Raw genomic sequence first — 19,951 nt, 5'->3', positions numbered from 1 at the left:
TTGTGTAATGAGCAAGCGGGTCTGGTTTTGGGGAAAAATGGGTCAAATTGCAGCAAAACTGTTGCGATTTTTGATAACCAAACTGACTCTATGCATTGAGTGAATCTAGTCACGTGTGGCCAGACACTAGTTATTGCATTCCTGACATTCCAGTTGAACACGAAAAAATTCAGCCTACATGTGTCGCACATCCGCAGGGTGTACATGTAAGACTGTAAGCATTAGGAATGGCAATAAGATGTGCCTTCCCAGCATTCAACCTGTACAAGCAACGCAGCCATGACCTTGCATATAATTTTCTTTTTTTCGTCCTTAGGCCTGGCTATTTATTATTAGTATGAATCTGCTAGTCAAGAGTTCTATAATTTGATTGGCTACGCTACTTGCTGTCTGTTCCATAATAAACAATGAGTACCAAAAAGGTTATTGGCAGCAACAGACTAAGGCTGCATTAATTTGGGATGATCCAGATCAGGATCTATTCCTCTGCCCTGATCCTGATCTGGATTATCCCAAAGGAATGCACCCATATACTTCAAAATAACAATACAATGAAGCAAAGCATTTCATTTTAGAGGAATATTTATCAAGATTTACACTTGAAAACTGTGGCAAGTTACTTTAAATATTAAACTACAAAATTCTTCAGAGTCTAAACAAAGGTGTTTTTTAAACATGGATGCCAGTAGACCTATCATATTTAACATGAAGAAGTATTTACATGTATGCATCCACATGCAGTGCTTTGTCATTAATGTTTTGTTTTGGAATCATTTGGAATTATTGCACATAATTTATGCCACTCATTGACATTCCAATCCTAGCAGTATGCAGGATGTTTGTCCCATAAACCAAGTTTAATGGCCTTAGCACCCATGAGTCTCCTGTGGCTCAGTGGTAGAGCATCCGAACCATCCAATTATTGGAAGGCCGAACTAGTAATTGGAAGGTCTTAGGTTCGACTCCTGATAGGAGCACTCAGAATTTCTTTTTCCTAGTTTGCCTGTGTCATAACTGAATAATACATCATTCTCATTTGTTCACATGGCTTAAAAATATTACATTACGTTTCCTTTCATTGCACATATGCCACTCATTGACATTCCAATCCTAGCAGTATGCAGGATGTTGTTTTCTTTTTCCGTGTTTGCCTGTCATTGCTGAATAATACATAATTCTCATTGGAGCACTGTCTTTGTAAAATCAAAAGTGCTGATTGTCTTCTATTCTGTAACCACCCATAACTTTTGGGGCTCACAGATTTAACATTAAATCCATGAGTCCCAAACTTAAACATTTCACATTTTCAGTGTAAAGCAGGATTTCCGTTACATGTATATCCTGCACGTAATGCTTTGTGGGTGTTTTTTGTTCACACCCTTGTTGGAACGTGATTTGTACTGCAATGATTAAGAATAAAAGAAGTTTCCTCACTATCTTGTTCAAACTCCCTGACGAAGTCTGTGTTATCAGACGAAACCGGTAGGAGAAAATAAAGAAATTGACAAGATCTTTTGCTGTGTGCTGCTTACTAGAGTTTATTTAAGAGTTATTGTCTGAGAAAAACAGGCAGGTGGTCAAAGATCGGGGTCGGCCAAATCATTCCATACTAACATCATAGATAGGTTAGGTGGACTTATGGATAAATATACTAAAGTTTGCTCTTCAAGTGTTTTGGTATAGGAGATATGAGATCCACTCTCCATCACCCCCTCAGGTCCTAGTTTTTCTGGTAAATTTGACCCAAATTTGACAGCCAGCAAAAACTGTACAATTTAGCGAACGGAGTTCGTATTTTGCACCTGATATAAATGGGCATAGAACTTCTTGTAGAAAGCCAGAGATATGCGAAATAAGCAAAAGTCACTCTACAACATTTAGTTTTGGAATACCTATATTTCGTATCTGCAAATGAGCAATAAATTAGCCATTTTCGACTTCACGCAGAACACACAACTAAAACTTCAGCAAAAACTGAATGCCAAAACCAAACACTCTTACCTTCCATCTATTAAAATCAGCAATAATCTTTTTGGGTCATTCAAACAGCAAGATGCTACATCACCTCCATTTCTTCTACTACTCGATGTCATGTACAGCACGACACGACGCAATCAATGTGCTGTTTAAGCCGCTCTTGGATTTTGCTTTGGGTTTGTCTTAAGTTAAAAATATTCAGTTGATCAAATTAGTTCCACAAAAAATTCAAATCCCCTCTGTTGTGAATTTAACGGAAAGAAAATTAAGAAAACGCGAAAATAAACAAAACGACGCCATGTTGAATTTGTTCACTCGGGATAGACTGGGAACTAGTTGATTGGTTGTAAGAGAGCCAGGGGCTAGCTGGCCATGGATGATTGTTCCACGCTGTTTTTTCATAAATAAGCTTTTTGACTTAAGGAAGGCTGGTTTAGGCTCATGCTGTAAATAAGAAGGAATAACAAACTATTGGGAAATGAAGATACCAACGAGAGTGACAACCATTTACCATTTTCCTTGCATATTAAATGACGTACATGTTGTTATGCTTGATGAGCAGGGAAAATCGTTTTGAAATCTAATTTGCATTTTGTAGGCTTTGATTAGGCGAAGTTTCTGGGTCAAGATGTCTTGTACTGTCAAAGACGGAATTACAACGAATCAAATAAGAGCCAAAAACACAAGAGTAATTTGGAGAAACAATACGGTAGCCCAGTTGGAGGTCTTGTTTGTAGATTCACTTGCAGAAACTCTATTTTGTTTCAATACAAAGGGAAAAAATCCGAAAAAATAACGTCAGATTATTTTATATCGTAATAGACTATACACGTACAAAAGTATTTTATGACAATTTCGTTCTTACCATATTTACATTTATTACGTGACATATGGTCTTCGCTCCAGTCTTTTGCGACAGTATTTACATTGCAGTCAGAAGCGTAATGTACAACGCAAAATGAGCTGCTCATTTTCAACTGTTGACAGTCCAACACGGTCCAACACCATACGCACCAAATGAGCTTTATGTTATTCCTCTAAAATCATGCAGAAAGGATTTAACAGATTATCTAACTAATCTGGGTGTCAGTGGATCGAAGTCGAGGCTTAGGGACACGGATTAACGAGGCTGATGTTATTCTCAATCGCACCGGGATTGCATTCTCGATCTATCAGAGGAAGACAGGGAAATGTCCAAAGCACAAATACGAATTAACAACACATTACCAGAAGTTAAAATCCAGTTGTTCTCGCCCATCTCACAGAGGTGAAGCGAAAAAATTAAAAAATCCTCGTCGGGTAAACAAACAGGTGTCGGAAGAAATATCCCCGGAGTTTCAAGTTTCAGTTCCAATAGGATCCGGTATGTACAATAAGCCAATATTTAAATTATTTTCTCGCAATTCACCTATTTTTGGTAATTAATTTACTCTTTATATGTTACCTAAAGATATTTTCACCTTACGTGAAGTTTCTTATGAGTTCGGAAATCTCTGCTAATTTATCAGATGCATTGTTTTGTTACAATGTAACAAACATCTCATTCAATTGAAATCAACATTTCAAATATTGTTTCAGCCCTGTGTAACACTTGTCGTAAAGGCCATTCAAGCAGATTTAAAGTGGAGGATGCTACCTCAAAATTTGAGGATAAGCTTAAGGTGAATGTTTTGAATTAATAGTAAGAATACTGTTCCCTTGGACCGATATATAACTTCTTTATTTATTCCACTCGGAGACAATTTTGTGATGATCCCAGTAGAGTTTAAGAGTTGGGCGTTGCAGATTCTATGTTAACGTGATGTTATTTGTTTATTCTCCTATCATATTTATCATATTTATCAAGGTATCAAAGCGGAGATAATACAGCCAAAACTAATTTTTTGTTAATTTGTTGTGTAAGTTTTCAACAGCAACTTTTATAACCAAAAAGCGCATACTCGTAAGGGCCTTCTGGTGTACATGACAAGCCGGAATGATAAGTCCAACGCTTTTATTAAAAGCAAATGACGTATTCAGTGAGGGCTCCTAGGTAAATATTTCGCTTTACGTCATGTGTTCATTGACAGACCAACGGAACCAGCAAAGTGCAAAATAAGTAAACAAAAGATCGGAAGCAAGCACAAACATACCTTGGAAAAGGCAGTTATCTATAGGAAAAAGGAAATTCCAACCCAAAGGGGATCTGCAAGGAAAATTATTTTTTCTAAATATCAAGCACACATTTTCCGTCAGTTATCTTTAGTTTTACGCAGTTTATTTCAAAGGTAGAACAATTCCATGACACTGTTTCTTGTTATTTCACACATCCAATCTGATTGCTTTGCGGTAAATGTAGAGATTATATTTCAGCTTTCCTCAGTGATTCAGAGGGGAGCGTGTCGAGTAAAGAGATTAACCTAGGAGAGTCAATTTATTGAGTTATAACTGTGATCAGTTTGCTTATACATTGCATGTACAGCGATTTGTTTTACTAGTGTTATGTAGCACAAGTGTCAAATAACGGTACTTCTTTCGAAGTTACTAAACGGAAACTTTCTTGTAAAGGCATTGCAATTTTTGTTATTAAATTCAACAATTCCAGTAGTTCATGCTTTAGCGTGGTTTATCGAGTTGTGAAGAACGCGAAGTTGAATATCTCTGATTTCTTGACGGTGGAAATGTACATCAAAAGCCGCGCGCTCAAAAAAAATCCAATGACGTTATGCTCGGTTCTGCTGGTTCTATTTTGAGCATGATTCGTTCATGTCATTATTTGTTCAGATCTTGAGCTGTTTATCGCGACAGACGTTTCTAGCAACAATGCGCCGGCAATAGGTCCTTCCCTGTCCCCTCCCTACCCAAAGTAAAAATAAGTAGGTCCCAGTCCCTTGAGAGCAATCCATCTCAAGATGGCGTCGTTCTGTTTAGTTCATATTTCTTTTTAAATTTTCCTTCTGTTAAATTGGCCAGAGAGGGGTTCTGATTTTTTTGGTACCACTTTAGTCAACTGCATATATTTAACCGTGGAGAAATCCAAGGTGGAATCCAAGAGCGGCTTAATCGGCACATTGCTTGCGTCGTGTCGTGCTGTACATGACAACGAGTGGTAGGAGTAATGGAGGTGGTGAAGCATCTTGCTGTTTGAATGGCCCAAAAAGATTATTGGTGATTGTGATAGAGGGAAGGTAAGAGTATTTGGTTTTAGCATCCGATTTTTGCTGAAGATTTAGTTGTGTGTTCTGCGTGAGTTCGAATATGGCTAATTTCTTGCTCATTCGCAGATGCGAAATATAGGTATTCCAAAACTAAATGTTGTAGAGTGACTTTTGCTTATTTCGCATATCTCTGGCTTTTAAGAAGAAGTTCTATGACCATTTATATCAGGTGCAAAATACGAACTCCGTTCGCTAAATTGTACAGTTTTTGCTGACTGTCAAATTTGGGTCAAATTTACCAGAAAAACTAGGACCTGAGGGGGTGATGGAGAGTGGATCTCATATCTCCTATACCAAAACACTTGAAGAGTAAACTTTAGTATATTTATCCGTAAGTCCACCTAACCTATCTATGATGCTAGCATGGAATAATTTGGCCGACCCCCATCTTTCAGCTTTTTCAGATTTTGCCCGGTTTTCTCAGACATTGACTCTTAAAAAAAAAATTAAAAAATTGTTTTTAAAATCTTCTATGCATGGTTAAATAACGTATTATATTTTATTCCTTTTTTATTCAGCTGAGTTTAAGCTTGATTTACAATGTACATAATTTTCATATTTGTTCAGCCATTACAAAATATGATTTTAAGGGAGCTGTTTTGTACCAACACCAATCAGAACTTCACTGTACACTGGAATTTACAATTCAGAGTTTCTTTGTTGTAAGTTTTAATCTGAACCATACACTCAACTTTCAACCATTCCGAGAAAGAGCAGGAGAAAGAGAAAGAGCAGTATGTACTTGTTGTCTATACCACAAGAGTGAACTGTATTATAATAATAATAATAATAATAATAATAATAATAATAATAATAATAATAATAATAATAACTTTATTATTGTGTTACAAAAACAGAAATGTAGCTGAGAGGAGAAGTCTCCTCTACTTATAGTGGTCATCTAACTAAATAGCCTATTTTTAACTCTAGCTCAAAAGAAAGAACTACAATATATTGCAATTCACATCGTAAACCATGTATGTTATTTTAATTGGACATATAAAGACATAAAACAAAGATGAGTAACTGATATTAGTATTTGCAACTGGCTTCCTTTCAAGGAAAGCTTTAATACCAGAAAAGCAAAAACTTAGTCTTAAGATAATACAATTGGTCGTACACTTGTGAAAACACTATTACTTTCAAACCTTCTTTGATGAATCTTGACTCCATTTAATGTCAAAAAGAACAGCAATGCTTTGAATCATAATTCCAACGACCTTCATGCGCAATGCTAGCTTTTGAAATGAACAAGAAAGCGGCGAGAGTCACTGAGTACCGGCAGCCATCTTGGATTTCATTCAGACCGGGAAGACTGAGCATGAACAAAACCATTTTGGTCAGCAGCTATGGCACTGCAGGCTCCGGAAAAGACCGTTTCAGTTTTAGTTTTTTGGGGATTTTAGGCGGGATTCAAGCGTTCAGGAGACATTTTCTCTAGATTTTTACCTTTGTTAAGCGAGAAAACGATGAATTAAGGCAGCACATGTGGACAACTACCTTTAGAAAGTACAGGTAAGATTTCACACATTAATTTTGATTAAAGACTGCGTAAAAAATGTGTGATTTTATAGATCTTCTGGGCGAGTGCAATTGCCCCTCTTGAATTCGAGATTTTTGAAGTAGACATTCATTCCCTATTTATTTTTAATATAAAGCCTTTGCAATTGTTTTTACGAGGAAGTAAATATTATTTTTTGTAGCTGTTTTAATATAATGTCTTGGTATATTAAAGCTGAAGACTTATGCACCTTTCATCGCCCATCCCCTGGGGGGGGGGGGGACCCCGGACAGATACAACTTTATGTGGGGACTTAATTTGGAGATTTGAACGATTATTTTACCCTGGAGGTGGGGGAAATGAGGGAGGTTTGGTTTCCAAAAGCCTTACACCACGGGGAAAACAGGGGACTTTGTAAACTAAGAGTGAATGTAACTCTTTCGCTAATGTTTTTAATCTATTGTTTGCCTGCAAATTCTTAACATGTGACGAATAAATTGTAGAGAATATACTTGACTTAAATAGTTGTCAGTATTGTGATAAACATTCCGTGAAAGTCCAAGCCAACACAGCAGAGGTACAACCTGAAGAGGAGAGACCCTGGGGTTACGAGGTTGGCAGTGGTACTGTGTATAACCACCACAATTTGACACACAATATTGATAAGCTGGCTGTGCAGCAAGATGAAATGTTGAAATTGTGTGAAAACCATGTAAAAAATAACCTTTTTTTACAATATATCATTATTTGTAGTTTTGGCAACAGTTGTGAATAAATGAACATGTAAAATTTTAATTGACATGAACACTGTTGCTTATTTTTAAGTCAAGCAAGTACTGTTTGCTAGTCAGGTAAGCTGGGCCATCTTTATTGATTACCGTATTTTCTCGATTAAACGCCAGACCCCGATTAAACGCCGGCTTCGTATAAACGCCGGGTCAAAACTGCCGATTTTTAAATAAACGCAGAGTGCGTTTAATCGGGCTCCCGGTGTTTATTAGGGGCCGAGGTCACAAGGACTGGTTACAAGTAAATAGTAACCTCTTGAATGGCACTGTTAGGACATACCAAGTACATGTACGGTATGCTGTTTTGGTATTTTAATAAACGTTTAAAGAAAAAATACCAGCGTAACATAACTTGGATAGTTGCTGTACAGCGAAAAAATCGTCCAGCACTGACAAACTGCCCCTAGGTTTCCGAGGATCGGTAATAATAAATAAACCTCGAAAAATGGCTGAAAATCGCATTTCATTAATATACGCCGGCCTCGAAAAGACGCCGTGTCAAAACTGCCGAATTTTAAATAAACGCCGGGGGCGTTAAATCGAGAAAATACGGTAAGTTTACTTTGGCTTCATACTGTTCAATATGATCCCCCTCTGGGAGGAAAATTTCTTAACTTTGACTACTCTTTGTCTCCATTAAGGAGGGGGAAATTATAAACTTCGATAGGATCCTTTACAAAGTCCCCTCCCTTTCCCAGGGTCCCCCCCCCAGGGGATGGCCGATGATAGGTGCATAAAGACGTGATCTTGATTTGAATGAAGTTGTATGCATGGAGATCAGTTCATGATCAATTTCATTCCCATTGGGTGTATATTCTTGTACATGTAACTGCCACCTCAGATGTTAGTTAAAGGCTGAATACCCTCATTTTACTCAAAAACCAACAAGATCACTGTGATCATTCAGAAGAACTCACTTAAAACACTCAATTTTCTGTTTTACTACAGATTTTCTACTCAATATTGTTGTCAAGGCCGATACTCAAGACTATACTGAGCTTCAGAGTGAAGGCACCAAATCCTGCTCAACGAGATAAGTCACTTTTGACTGTTGGACGTTGGACGTTGGATGTTACAAAATTATATATATTTAGCTACAATAATTTTCATTACTGAAAAATATCATTCTCAATAATAGCAAATAACAATGAATGAAAAGCCTGATCACAGAAAAGTAATAAATTAGTGTTTCCCTCAGTCAATACTTGTGGTCAAAGCAATGGCAGCAATAGTGAGGTTGCAGATAATTCAAGTGTAAGTATACATGTAGCTGCAAGGACAATGGGGAAACGTTAGATTTTAAAAGAAGTATTGGATATTGTTCATGTATGAGGAAACAAGGCTTTACCCAGAGGGGTGTCCAGATGTCCTTTGCTCAATTAAAAAAAAAAAAAAATTAAAATTCACTTGATCCTTTGAAATGTTTTTAAGAAACATACTCATTGGACACCCAAGTTTCATTTTTCTAGCTAAGTGCTTGTGAAAAACTGAGATAAGTACATGTAGATGTACATGTGTGTTACCCAAGCACACAACACAACACAATGACTGTGGCTTGAACCCAGACAGTTTGACGTGGACTCAAATGGAATAATCATGTTTGACCACTGTGCCTGCCTTTGCAGTTACAATAATAGAAAAATTAATTTACATACAGTAGTTCTGAATATTCTCAATCTCTACTCCTACATGTAACTTAACATGTTGTGGTTGATCTGGTTTTGCAGTTTTTAATGATGGGTACATTTTTTTTTTATTTCTTAGCCTGGTGTAACTAGGAACTCACTATCACCCTATGAGAAGGAGAGGTTGAAAAAAAATGGAACAAAACAAACTGGAATTACTGAAAAATGAAATGGTAAGGAACAGTACCATTCTTGTAACCAAAAATAATAAAGGCAATGGCAGTGAATGCAATTTCCAACAGAATATTTCCAATGATGTGTGGACTTCTACTATGTTTTATTAAATGCATTTACAAATATATCTCATCTAGAAATAAAAAAAACAGAGCAATTTCATTTCCTCAAAGAATATGCTGTTGCATATTGGTGATATGCATAGTATCATTACCGTTATGTTCCGAAGATAAGGAATAAGCTCATTACTAAAATTGACAACATTTAAGACCCAGCTGCAGTTTGCTTTGATACTGGAAACTTTGTTGGTTGTATGAAAATTGTCATTCCTGATAACTACATGTATTCAATAACTCCTGGCACTTTGGCAGAAAAACATAGTATTGACCACAATAAGGAAAGGAACATCCCTCACTGTAACTTTTTCGTTTCCTAAATCCTGAAACATACAATAAACTGCAGTTCATGTATGTGTACAGAGGAAACAATTCATTTTATTGGCCTTGGAAACAGATACAGTTTTCAGTCAAACACAGGACACTGTTTCATTAGGATTAGACAACATATTTTACACTTGTTAACATTGTTTGCTCTTGATCGCTTTCAGATACCCAAGCACATGGCCATTATAACTGGTCTTTTCTATTTAAAGGCAACTAAAGTGAATGAGGTAATAATCATAACAGCTAAAAAGGAACTAACCACATTGGGCATATGACTGCCCAGTAGCCAGTCATTCACAAAGGAGGTTTTATAGTTCTTCTAGGGAAAGAACTTTTTAAAGAGGGCAAAATTAAGGGGAAAAAAACTTAGAAAAAGTTATTTCCAAGGATAATCTGGTCCTGGTTAACTAATTAGAAGGGCAAAGAAACGTTCACTTATATCAAGACAAGTACTCTTGAAAAGGTGACAGCATAAACATGTCCTGCATATAAATCTGATAGAAAAAGTAAATGCCACTTGATATATGTAAATCACACTGTACATTTACAGTAGGTTCAGATCATCTAGATGCATTTTTTTTTCAGTGTGACTAAATGACTAATGGACGAGTTCAGTGCCCTTCTGAGTAGGCATGAACTGGGACCAGAAACTTTTGAAAATGGCTCTGCCTAGTAAAATCTCTATGGCTTCTGTTGAGAATCATAGTTATGTATAGAGAGTTCAGAGTTTTTAAATGATATATAGTACTACAAACGTTTAAGTTTCATATGCTTATGCATCTCTAATTTACCATTTAAAAAAAATATGGCTTCTGTTGAGAGTCTTAGTTATGTTGAGAGAGTTGAGAGTTTTTAAATGATATATAGTACTACAAACGTTTATGCTTCATACACTTATGCATCTCTAATTAACCATTTGAAAAAAAAATGGCTTCTGTTGAGAGTCATAGTTATGTTGACAGGGTTGAGATTTTTTAAGCAATAGTAATAATAATAATACAGGTGTTTATGCCTTATAGGCTTATGCATCTCTAATTTACCAATTGACGGCAGTATATGTACTGTATGTCTTCCTTTAAGAGTCTTATGCCCCATTCACACCAAGGCTTAAACACGTTTGAAAGCTGTTTAGTTAAACAAAATTTAAAATTGTTTCCTTCATAAAAGCTGCTTTTGGATTTTTGTCGACTACAGATTTAGCACAAATGAAAGCATAAGTTAAAGTTTACTTGAATCCTATGTCAAAGCCAATGGTTCAGCTTTCTGTTACCAGTTTTCATTTTGTTAAACCTGGTTTAATTAAACATGTTTTGTTGGTGTGAATGGGGCTTTAGATATGTTGAGAGAGTTCGGACACGCTTATATATCATACCTTTGTTTTGCTTATTATAGATTATATATTTCTGGCATTACAAATTTGATATAGATTATTTCTTTTGTATTAATTTAAAGGATTTATGAATATGCATTTTATTTAAAATTCAATTCAATTTACACTAATTCCCCATGAAAATTACAAGTAAACTTGTATAGAACAGAGTGACTTAAGGACGGTGCCTACTAATTAAGAAGTTTTTTTTTGTGTGTGTGTGGTTTATGACTATGAGGGGAAAGCAGCAGGGTACCTGTTGCAGAGATTTGTTGTAATAAAATGTTTACATTATAAAGACATTATATGCACTTGATTTATGACAATTTTAGTAATATTTTATGGTCTGATTTTAGCTTTTTTGCAGAGATTTTATTGGTATTTTGTGTTTTGGCTGTTGTATTCTGTTTTTTAAACAGCCGGTTTTTTACAGAGAAAATGTGAATAATTTACAGAGATTAAACTGTATACATTTTACAGACATTAAATGTACTTTTTGTTGACATTATGTGTAGTTTATTTGTGTACATTATACTAACATTTTATGCAGTAATTTTTGTTTGATTTTTACAGACGTTTCATTGACGTTTTATATTCTTCGTTTTACAAAGTTTTTTTCTAAGCTTTTTTTTACAGAGAAAATGTGCAGATTTTACAAGGATTAGTATATACGTTATAAAATGTCTGTAGATTTCGGACAAAATTTACAAGGAAAAAGGAAGGATTTTACAGACATTTCATGCGATCTTAAGACACAAAATGGGGTGAAATTTACAGAGATTTTATACGGTTTATAAAATCTCTGTAAGTGTGCAAATTTACAGACATCGAAATTTACAAGTAAAATGTAGACATTTTTCAGAGATTTAGTTAACTTTATTGAAGTCTGTAAACGGTCCAAGTTTTCCAGTGGAATACGGTATAATGATAAAAAGCCGGAAACGAAAAACTTCCCACAAATTAAACACGAAGGGCTTTCTGATGATAGTTCAACAAGGTTTTCATCGTTACTTTTCTCAGAGTCCCTGTGAGAGCTTCCCATGCATTCATGGAGGAACATGTCGTCCACTGTACGACAAAAATGACTATATCTGTGACTGCCGAGGAGGAAGAACTGGAAAAAACTGTGACCAAGGTGAGGTTTACGTTAGGGGATATCAGCCAAAGAGCTAAGTTTTGGAAGCGCACGTGTCGCAAAAACTTAATTTATATTTGATTTTCTGAAGATTATATAACATTAATTCCTTTCCTAATATTAAGTCTGATGAGATAAGACGCCATAAGACTTTTGGTACAGTATATGAAAGGAGTACAAAGGCCTAAGCGTCATTCTCTCCACGCAGATATCAATGAATGTTCAAGTAGTGCATCTAACAACTGCCACCAGAAAGCAGACTGCCATAACAATGACGGTTCATTTCGCTGCACGTGTCAAAGTGGTTTCACTGGGGACGGCATCAGCAACTGCAACGGTATGATAATGAAGTATAATGCATTAATATTACGTTCGTATGCGATGAATTATTCTCAAATTATAATGAAGAATAAATTCTACAATTATTTGCAAGAGACATAAGCTATGGTCACACTACAGACATTTTACCGTGGGAAACGCACGGTACAGTGCGACCGATTTTTTCCGAGAGAAATTACGTCGGGAAAATTTTAGCTGATGGAGCTGTGATCCATCAAGAACAAACGGTTTGCCCTTGTATAAGACACTCGCTTGACACAACAGAGAGGCACCAGGAATCTTTGTAGTTCTTCTTTGTTCTTGACGACTATTCTACACAATACTTTATCACTCAAATCAGGCCTTACTTTATAGTGTGCTGTAAACAGTTTACAACTGTAATTCAACCAAGGCCACATGGTCCCAGCCGGAGATAAGAATTGGTTTTGCCAAAATACTCTAACAGGAAAGAACATCACAGCTGTTCTAAAAAATAGATAGAAAGGGAAACCAATCAGGCTGATAAAATCCTTTTAAAGTGTTTTTCCTTGATTTCAACCTTCGTGGAGGACCAAGCCGAGGTTTAAGGAAATAGGCAAACCTGTCCACAGCACAACCATTAAAATTAACTCTAATCTTTGAAATATCCATCAAAACTTTCGAAAGGAAATAACAACTGTATTCTAAAATCAAAGTCGATAACATACCCTTACATTAGCTAAACAACACTTGACAGTTACCCCAAAGCAACAGAATGGGAAACATGAAATCGCATGCAAACAAACCAATCGGCGCTTGTCAGCAAGTATATTGCTGACAGATCTGGAATTATATCATGTGGTGAAACTATTTTTAATGCATGTGAAGTAAGGCAAAAGTGCATTTATCCACTTGCGGCTTATCATGGCGCGATGTACAGCTATCATGTATAAAGTATAATTCAGTTTTGTATCCTACATTTTACGAATATTCTATGATTTCCTTTTTTTATTCGTAATCTTTTATGATCTTTGCCTAATCAAAATATTTATTTTTGTTCCTTCGACAACCTGAATCCCGAAGAAAAGCCGCCTTAACCAATTTACCACAATAGCTATCTTTTCGCGCGACATACACCTTACGTAGCCGACGCAAACACGTCTAACACTATAACAAGTCCTAGCACATTCGCCAATTTGAATCTTTTGTAATTTTTAACCAAGTGTGACATTTTCACATTGGAAAAGTGAAACATAGGATAAATTTACCTCAGGTGAATTCAGGAAAATTTTCCTACGGTAAATCTATATCCCCATGGTAAAAGCTTGTAGTGTGACCACAGCTATATTTAAGAAGTAGCCTCTCCTTGATTGTCATTCCTTTTACCTAAAGGCAAATGTGTACCTAATATTCAACGTAATGTTAGACGTATTAAACGTATAATGTTAGTTTTTAATCCAGAAAAGCTACAGTATATACGGGGAGCACAAAAGCTTATTAAGTAATATTAATAAGTCATATTAAACGAAATGTTAGACCGTACAATAGTTTTTAATCCAGAAAGCTACAGCATATATCAGGGGCACTCATCGACAATTTTCCCTCAGATCCTTTGAAACGTTATTTTAGGCGATCTGGAGTGGCTTTCAAGCTCTATAGGTTCATTTTAGGTTGCGCTATAATATCTTTATCGGTTCGGTCATTCTAGGGAAACTTGAGTCTTTTCGAAATTAGCCATTAAAGCATTTTTGTCCATTTCCCGAAAACCTTAGATCTTATTTCCTTTCCGAAAATCTTAGCTGACCTTTTTTCGGTACCCGAAACAACATTTTTATCAATCCGAAAACACTAGGCCTTAAATTTCCCATATCACGAAAGTTCGTGGTGAAAATTCCCTCTAGAAAATTCTGGGGGAACAGATAATTCACCGAAACGATACGTTGGGTGCCCCTTATATATGAGGAGCACAAAAGTTTAATAAGTGTAATTTATTTTGCGTAGATATCGATGAATGTTCAAGCAGCGCAACCAACAACTGCCACCATAAAGCAGACTGTCATAACAGTGATGGTTCATTTCGTTGCACGTGTCCAAGTGGTTTCACTGGGGACGGTATCAGCAACTGTGACGGTATGTTAATGAAGTATAATGTATTCATATTAAGTTGATAAGTTTTTAATGATTCTTTTAAGAATCAGTAAAGATTTTTTTAAAGATTTCCTGGTTTTACTAAGACGCGTCTTTCTTTGGCAGATATCGATGAATGCACTAAGGATGATCACAAATGTCACAAGGAAGCCGAGTGTGTCAACACTGTTGGATCTTACAACTGTTCTTGTAAACTGGGATTTGAAGGCGACGGGGTCGAGTGCAAACGTAAGTGACTTATATTTATAAACCGGCATAGGGAATCTAAAGAATTTCGAACTTGTACTCTTGTTTGACATGTGAACTTCCTCTTTGTGCTAGTTTGGTAGCGTCGCGCAGAACTTATCGTTTTTTAAACAAGTTATTACACAGGCAATTTTGGAAGGCAATTTTAGAAAGGCACGTCTGTGATTCGTTGAAAGGGCAGGTTGTTTGTAGACTGACCTCAGGATTATTTTCATGTAATTTGTTTATTATTATTATTATTATTATTATTATTATTATTATTATTATTATTATTATTATTATTATCATTATTATTATTATTATTAAGCGATGTATAATTTAATTTTCATAATTCGAAGAATCAATCTATTTTGGTGTAACAGTCAATACGTACGTGTACATATAAGGTATTGTAAGGAGAAGTTCAATGTTAAACATTAAAATAAATACAGCTATGATTAAGTGATCTTTAATGCAGCATGACTGATGCGTTCAGCCTGTCAGTAAAAGCCAGAGATGGGCATGCCTCACTGAAATGAAGCCAGTACATATGTAATGAGCTCAGTTGAAAAACAGTTTAGGTGTAAAATAATTCTCGCTCGCACAAGTTAAAGGGTAATTAGAAATTATGGATGGGCAAAAAACAGAAAAGAAAATAACGCTAAAGCACTATATATTTCTGCACTATATTGCCAATCAGAGTATTGATTTGCAAGACAACAGATTAAAGGTTAACTTTGGCTGTTTCGAGCAAATTGTTTGACTGGAGAAAATTGCAATGAAGCAATAGATGGAGCCCGGGGAAGGGAGGGGGGATACTCAGGTGTAACAGTGAGAGGTATTTGTGAATGATGCAAAATTATTGTTAGGCTACACCCGGACCAAAAACAGCCCAATGGCCAGGACGCAACCCCACAAAGTTCTATTGACAAAAAAAAGGAAAGGAGACTTACACGATTGTTTGGTTTTCCTTCGTTGTAATCCCCCCCCCCCCCCCCCAAAAAAAAAAAAAGCAATGGCATTCCGTGAGGTTCGCCGTAGTGAGATAATTATAAATGTTCAGTCGTGGCAGGTTGTTGACTTAAAAAGTCCTCTGAAAAATATGCCTCAAAATATTATAATATCATTACACCATGATAAGGTATCAAGTTCTAATATGTTAAACAAGGGCTATTCTGAAAACTAAGCCGATTTTATAGGTAAAAGCCGAAGAAAAAGGCACATGTTGTTTGTCAGTTGTTTACGCTGCTGATGGTTGATTGATAACTGAAGGTGAGAACCATTTATACCGGAACTTCCTGTTTAAAAAGAAAGGTTGAGCTTGTCTCCCAGCTTTCCACACCATTTTCTTATGTTTGTCCTGATAATGCTCTTTAATTGTTCTTTCCAAATCAACAAACATGCTCAAAATATTATATCAAAACAAAATATATAAAAGCCGTCGCGAATAGCTAACAACCGTGTGACAGAAAAGAAAGGATTTTTAGGCATAATAAAGTCGAGAAGCTTCAAAATGATGCTCAGCAAGGAAATTGTAAACCCTTGCTAAAAAAAACTACGTTTATGTTCGAAATATGATACATCAGACACAAAACTACGTGTGACTTTAATACTACAAAAAGGTTATGAGCGACAAAACTAATCTTTATAACTGAACTTATCAACATTTCGCGGTCGTGGTTGTTTTCGCTTGCAAACTGCGCTCAAACTCTGTTTGGTAAACATGTGTTATCTACAAACTAAATTCAACACAACAATCGGAAGAAAACAAGTCTTTGAAGCGGTGTACATAAAACTAACTAACAGAACAGGTTTGTTTAAATCTACCTCAAAAGCTTACAATCAATGAGTCCTCTTTTCCGGCTGTTTTGAACCGAAACACAAATATAGTCTTGTCCACCGCCGTTCACAACTTTTCACAAAGAGACGAATTTAATAAACAATAGCAAAATTTGGCGCGAAAATATGCTCAGATATTTGTCCGCTGACATTATTTGTTCCGAGAAGCGAACTGTGAGCTTTGAGGAGCAGATAATGTCCAAGGACAAATATCTGAGCATATTTTCAACGTTAAATGGAGGCTATTGTGTTTATTATCCTTCAAATATATTTCGCAACATGCGGGAATCGGCAGGATCTGCCATTCTGTCATATGTCAATCACGTCAAAGTTTGCATAGTTGTCTTCCAAAATCTCCACTTCTCCACGTCAGATTTCGCTTCAGTCGAAAGCGTTTGTTCGGGGAAAAGGTTGGGTGTCAGTAAAACGCGGGGCCGGGGTCGGGGCCGGGATATTCGCTATCACCAACGGATCAAACATGAATTGTACACTGAGCTTCATGGGAAGGGCTTTCAATCGTTTTTTACGTGTCCAACCATCACCCTCCACAACACGTTGGAAGGAAGGGAGTTTTACAGTCAATCCACGTCACGAGACACCGGTTTTTTTAAATTTGAATGGAGAAGTTTCCCTGGTCTATCGACGGTATAAAGCTATAAATTTTTTTTTAAATTACAGCATTAAGTATTTCAAAAATAACAATTGCCTCCCAAGTATTTTGAATGAGAAATATTCAACATTCCATTCAAATGCCGGACATTAGGGACCGATCGTTTATTACGTCCTAGAGGAGGGGGTGGGGGGGTGGTTTTCTAAAAAATCGAGTGTATGAAAATTTTTACCCCCCAAAAAAAAATCTTTCAAACAAACGTTTAACCCCCGCCCCCCACTGCAATGACAGTTTGATTTTAGGTTGCGCTATAATATTTTTATCTGTTTGGTCATTCTAGGGGAACTTGAGTCTTCGAAACTACTAGGGCATTTTTGTCCATTTCCCAAAAACCTTAGGTCTTATTTCCTTTCCGAAAATCTTAGCTGACCTTTTTTCGGGTGCCCGAAACGACAAATTTGTCAATCCGAAAACAACAGGCCTTAAATTTCCCATATCACGAAAGTTCGAAGTGAAAATCCCCTTTAGAAAATTGTAGGAGATTAAGGCCCTTTCGAACAGATAATTTACCGAAACGATCCGTTGGGTGCCCCTGATGTACTCCTGTAAGCTAGATTTAAAAAGGCTAAAATGCGCGAGGGTGTCGCGTAGACTTGTCACTCTTCACAGAGATTTACGCATTCAAAAAGAAAAAAAAATTGTTTCAGGAAAAAAATTTTCTTGTCGTTTTCTGATATATCGAACTTGGCGCTTAACTAGAAAAGAAATTTGTGCAGCTTCTACATTCGGCTGTCTTGACTGAAATGTGACGCGGATCGTTTGCGGTGATGTCCCTGACAAATGAGCTCCACTGCATTTCATTTCCTTTATGGGTTTGTATGCGAACTGTAAGATATAGAAATGATGGACTGCTGATGCACATCGGCGTTTGGGTTAAAAAAAAAAAAGAAAAGAAATAAAAAAGACACAAAAAATAAATTAATTAATAAAAAAAAGAGACCCCGACCCCGACCCCGGCCCCGCGTTTTACTGACACCCGAGAAGGTAAAACATTTAAAAGGAAGGGAAACTTATTTAATTCCGTAAAAGACAAAACTGAGCAAGATACAAGTGGCGGATAAGGTTCTCGAGAACAAGCTGAAGGTCACTGAAAGCGAAAAACTGTACAGTATCGCATTCCGTAAAAAGTGTAAACCGCCGTCAACGAAACAGCCGGCTCTTTGCCGTTCTCACGTTCTGTTCCTTTATCTCGTGTTCAATTGGAGCAGTACTTTATATTTAAAATACAACGGTGAAATTTACCAGCCAATAACGACCTATGAAGAAATCGAGGCTGAACCTACAGTCGCCAGCGGTTGTTTTGCTGGATTTCCATCAGAGCACTTTCTTTGCTAACTTGACATTGAATGGAGCCAGCAACGAAGTCGCTCACAATCGCTGAGGATTAAACTTCTTGCTCGAGAGTAGGACAAGCTGCTTCTCTTCGAACAGAATTTCGACATCTCGGGGTATCATGGCTGGTTTATGTTTCGTGGACGAGATTTTGTCTTCGCAAGCGATCTCGACCAGGTGAGCATTGATAGCGTCATTAACCGGCTTGAACTCTGTCAGTAATGGTACGGCTGAAATTTATGTTTTCTTCATTTAAATTCCTATCCAGGCCAGCACGGATTACTCGTTAAATTACAAATGTAATATTTGCCGTCGTGTGAGCGAGCTTCGGGCTTATTAAACTCGTTTAATAGCTTGTTGATGGCTTTCTCATTTCGTCAGACTGAAAAAAAAATCATAAATACTCTTAAATAAGATGGGCTAAAACTTTTCATCTTTCATATTTTTCAGTTTTGCTACATTTTTAATTCAAAGACTGTTGAACAGAGTTCAAACCAAGAGAAAGTGTCGCAAATACGAGCTTGAGTATTTCAACATTTCGTTTACGAACAGCTTACCGTCAAAAACGTTTAGAGCGTATGTTGTTTTCTGGTACTGCTTTATCGACCGGCAGGTTTATCTCTTCTTCTCACAAAAGCAAACCGTTCCCCCATCTTGACATTAATTTTAATTGCAAACTTGACGCGCCTTGAAGTTTTTGAAATTGGGGAATATCACTTGGGGAATATTCCGCAAGCGGGGATTATGGCGTGATAACTGTCATGTGAATTTGCCCCACGTGACGTAAAGTAGCCAATAAATTTAAATCGCGCGAAAATTAATGGGTGGGTTATAATTATCAATTATCCCGAAAATCGCGCGGAATATCGCCTGATACTTAGCCAACGAGGCCGTAGGCCGAGTTGGCTAAAATCAAGCGATATTCCGCAAGATTGAGCAGGATAATTGTTTTATTATTCAACACATTGATATCAAAGCACAGGTTTATAGCACAAGAGCTGGAGGCGATCCGTATTTGTCAAAAAGAGAAACTCGTAACATTTTCCCGCGCGCCGACCGGCATGAATGAAAGTGGCAGCTTTGTTCAAGTTTGAATGAATCGAGAGGGTTTTGCATCAAATTCAAATATTGAGTACTCGTCTAGTGCGCCAATCTCTCATTTTGCCGGAGG

The 19,951-nt window shown here is 36.7% G+C and overlaps 1 protein-coding gene and 1 long non-coding RNA gene across 3 annotated transcripts in view; both read left to right on the top strand.

The window, feature by feature from the left end:
- The window catches only part of LOC146469410 (uncharacterized), a 38,208-nt gene that overhangs the window by 12,704 nt on the left and 5,553 nt on the right, over nt 1–19,951 (top strand). Inside the window, exons 3-6 of the mRNA XM_085123287.1 lie at nt 12,155–12,269; nt 12,478–12,606; nt 14,568–14,696; nt 14,820–14,942. Coding sequence (XP_084979413.1) covers nt 12,155–12,269; nt 12,478–12,606; nt 14,568–14,696; nt 14,820–14,942 — 496 coding nt within the window. The remainder of the gene's footprint in view (nt 1–12,154; nt 12,270–12,477; nt 12,607–14,567; nt 14,697–14,819; nt 14,943–19,951) is intronic.
- Nucleotides 6,035–11,637, top strand: LOC146469411 (uncharacterized). Of its 2 annotated transcripts, none has more exons than XR_014867226.1 (3): nt 6,035–6,689; nt 8,412–9,321; nt 9,930–11,637. It is a non-coding gene; the product is annotated as an uncharacterized LOC146469411 (long non-coding RNA). The 2 variants fall into 2 exon arrangements; XR_014867227.1 differs by having other exon boundaries at nt 6,135–6,689; nt 9,228–9,321.

Source organism: Pavona decussata, unplaced genomic scaffold (assembly GCF_977016875.1).
Source record: "Pavona decussata unplaced genomic scaffold, jaPavDecu1.1 SCAFFOLD_124, whole genome shotgun sequence".
In the NCBI taxonomy this organism is placed as follows: Eukaryota; Metazoa; Cnidaria; class Anthozoa; order Scleractinia; family Agariciidae; genus Pavona; species Pavona decussata.
This window is presented reverse-complemented; position numbering and strand designations above follow the sequence as displayed.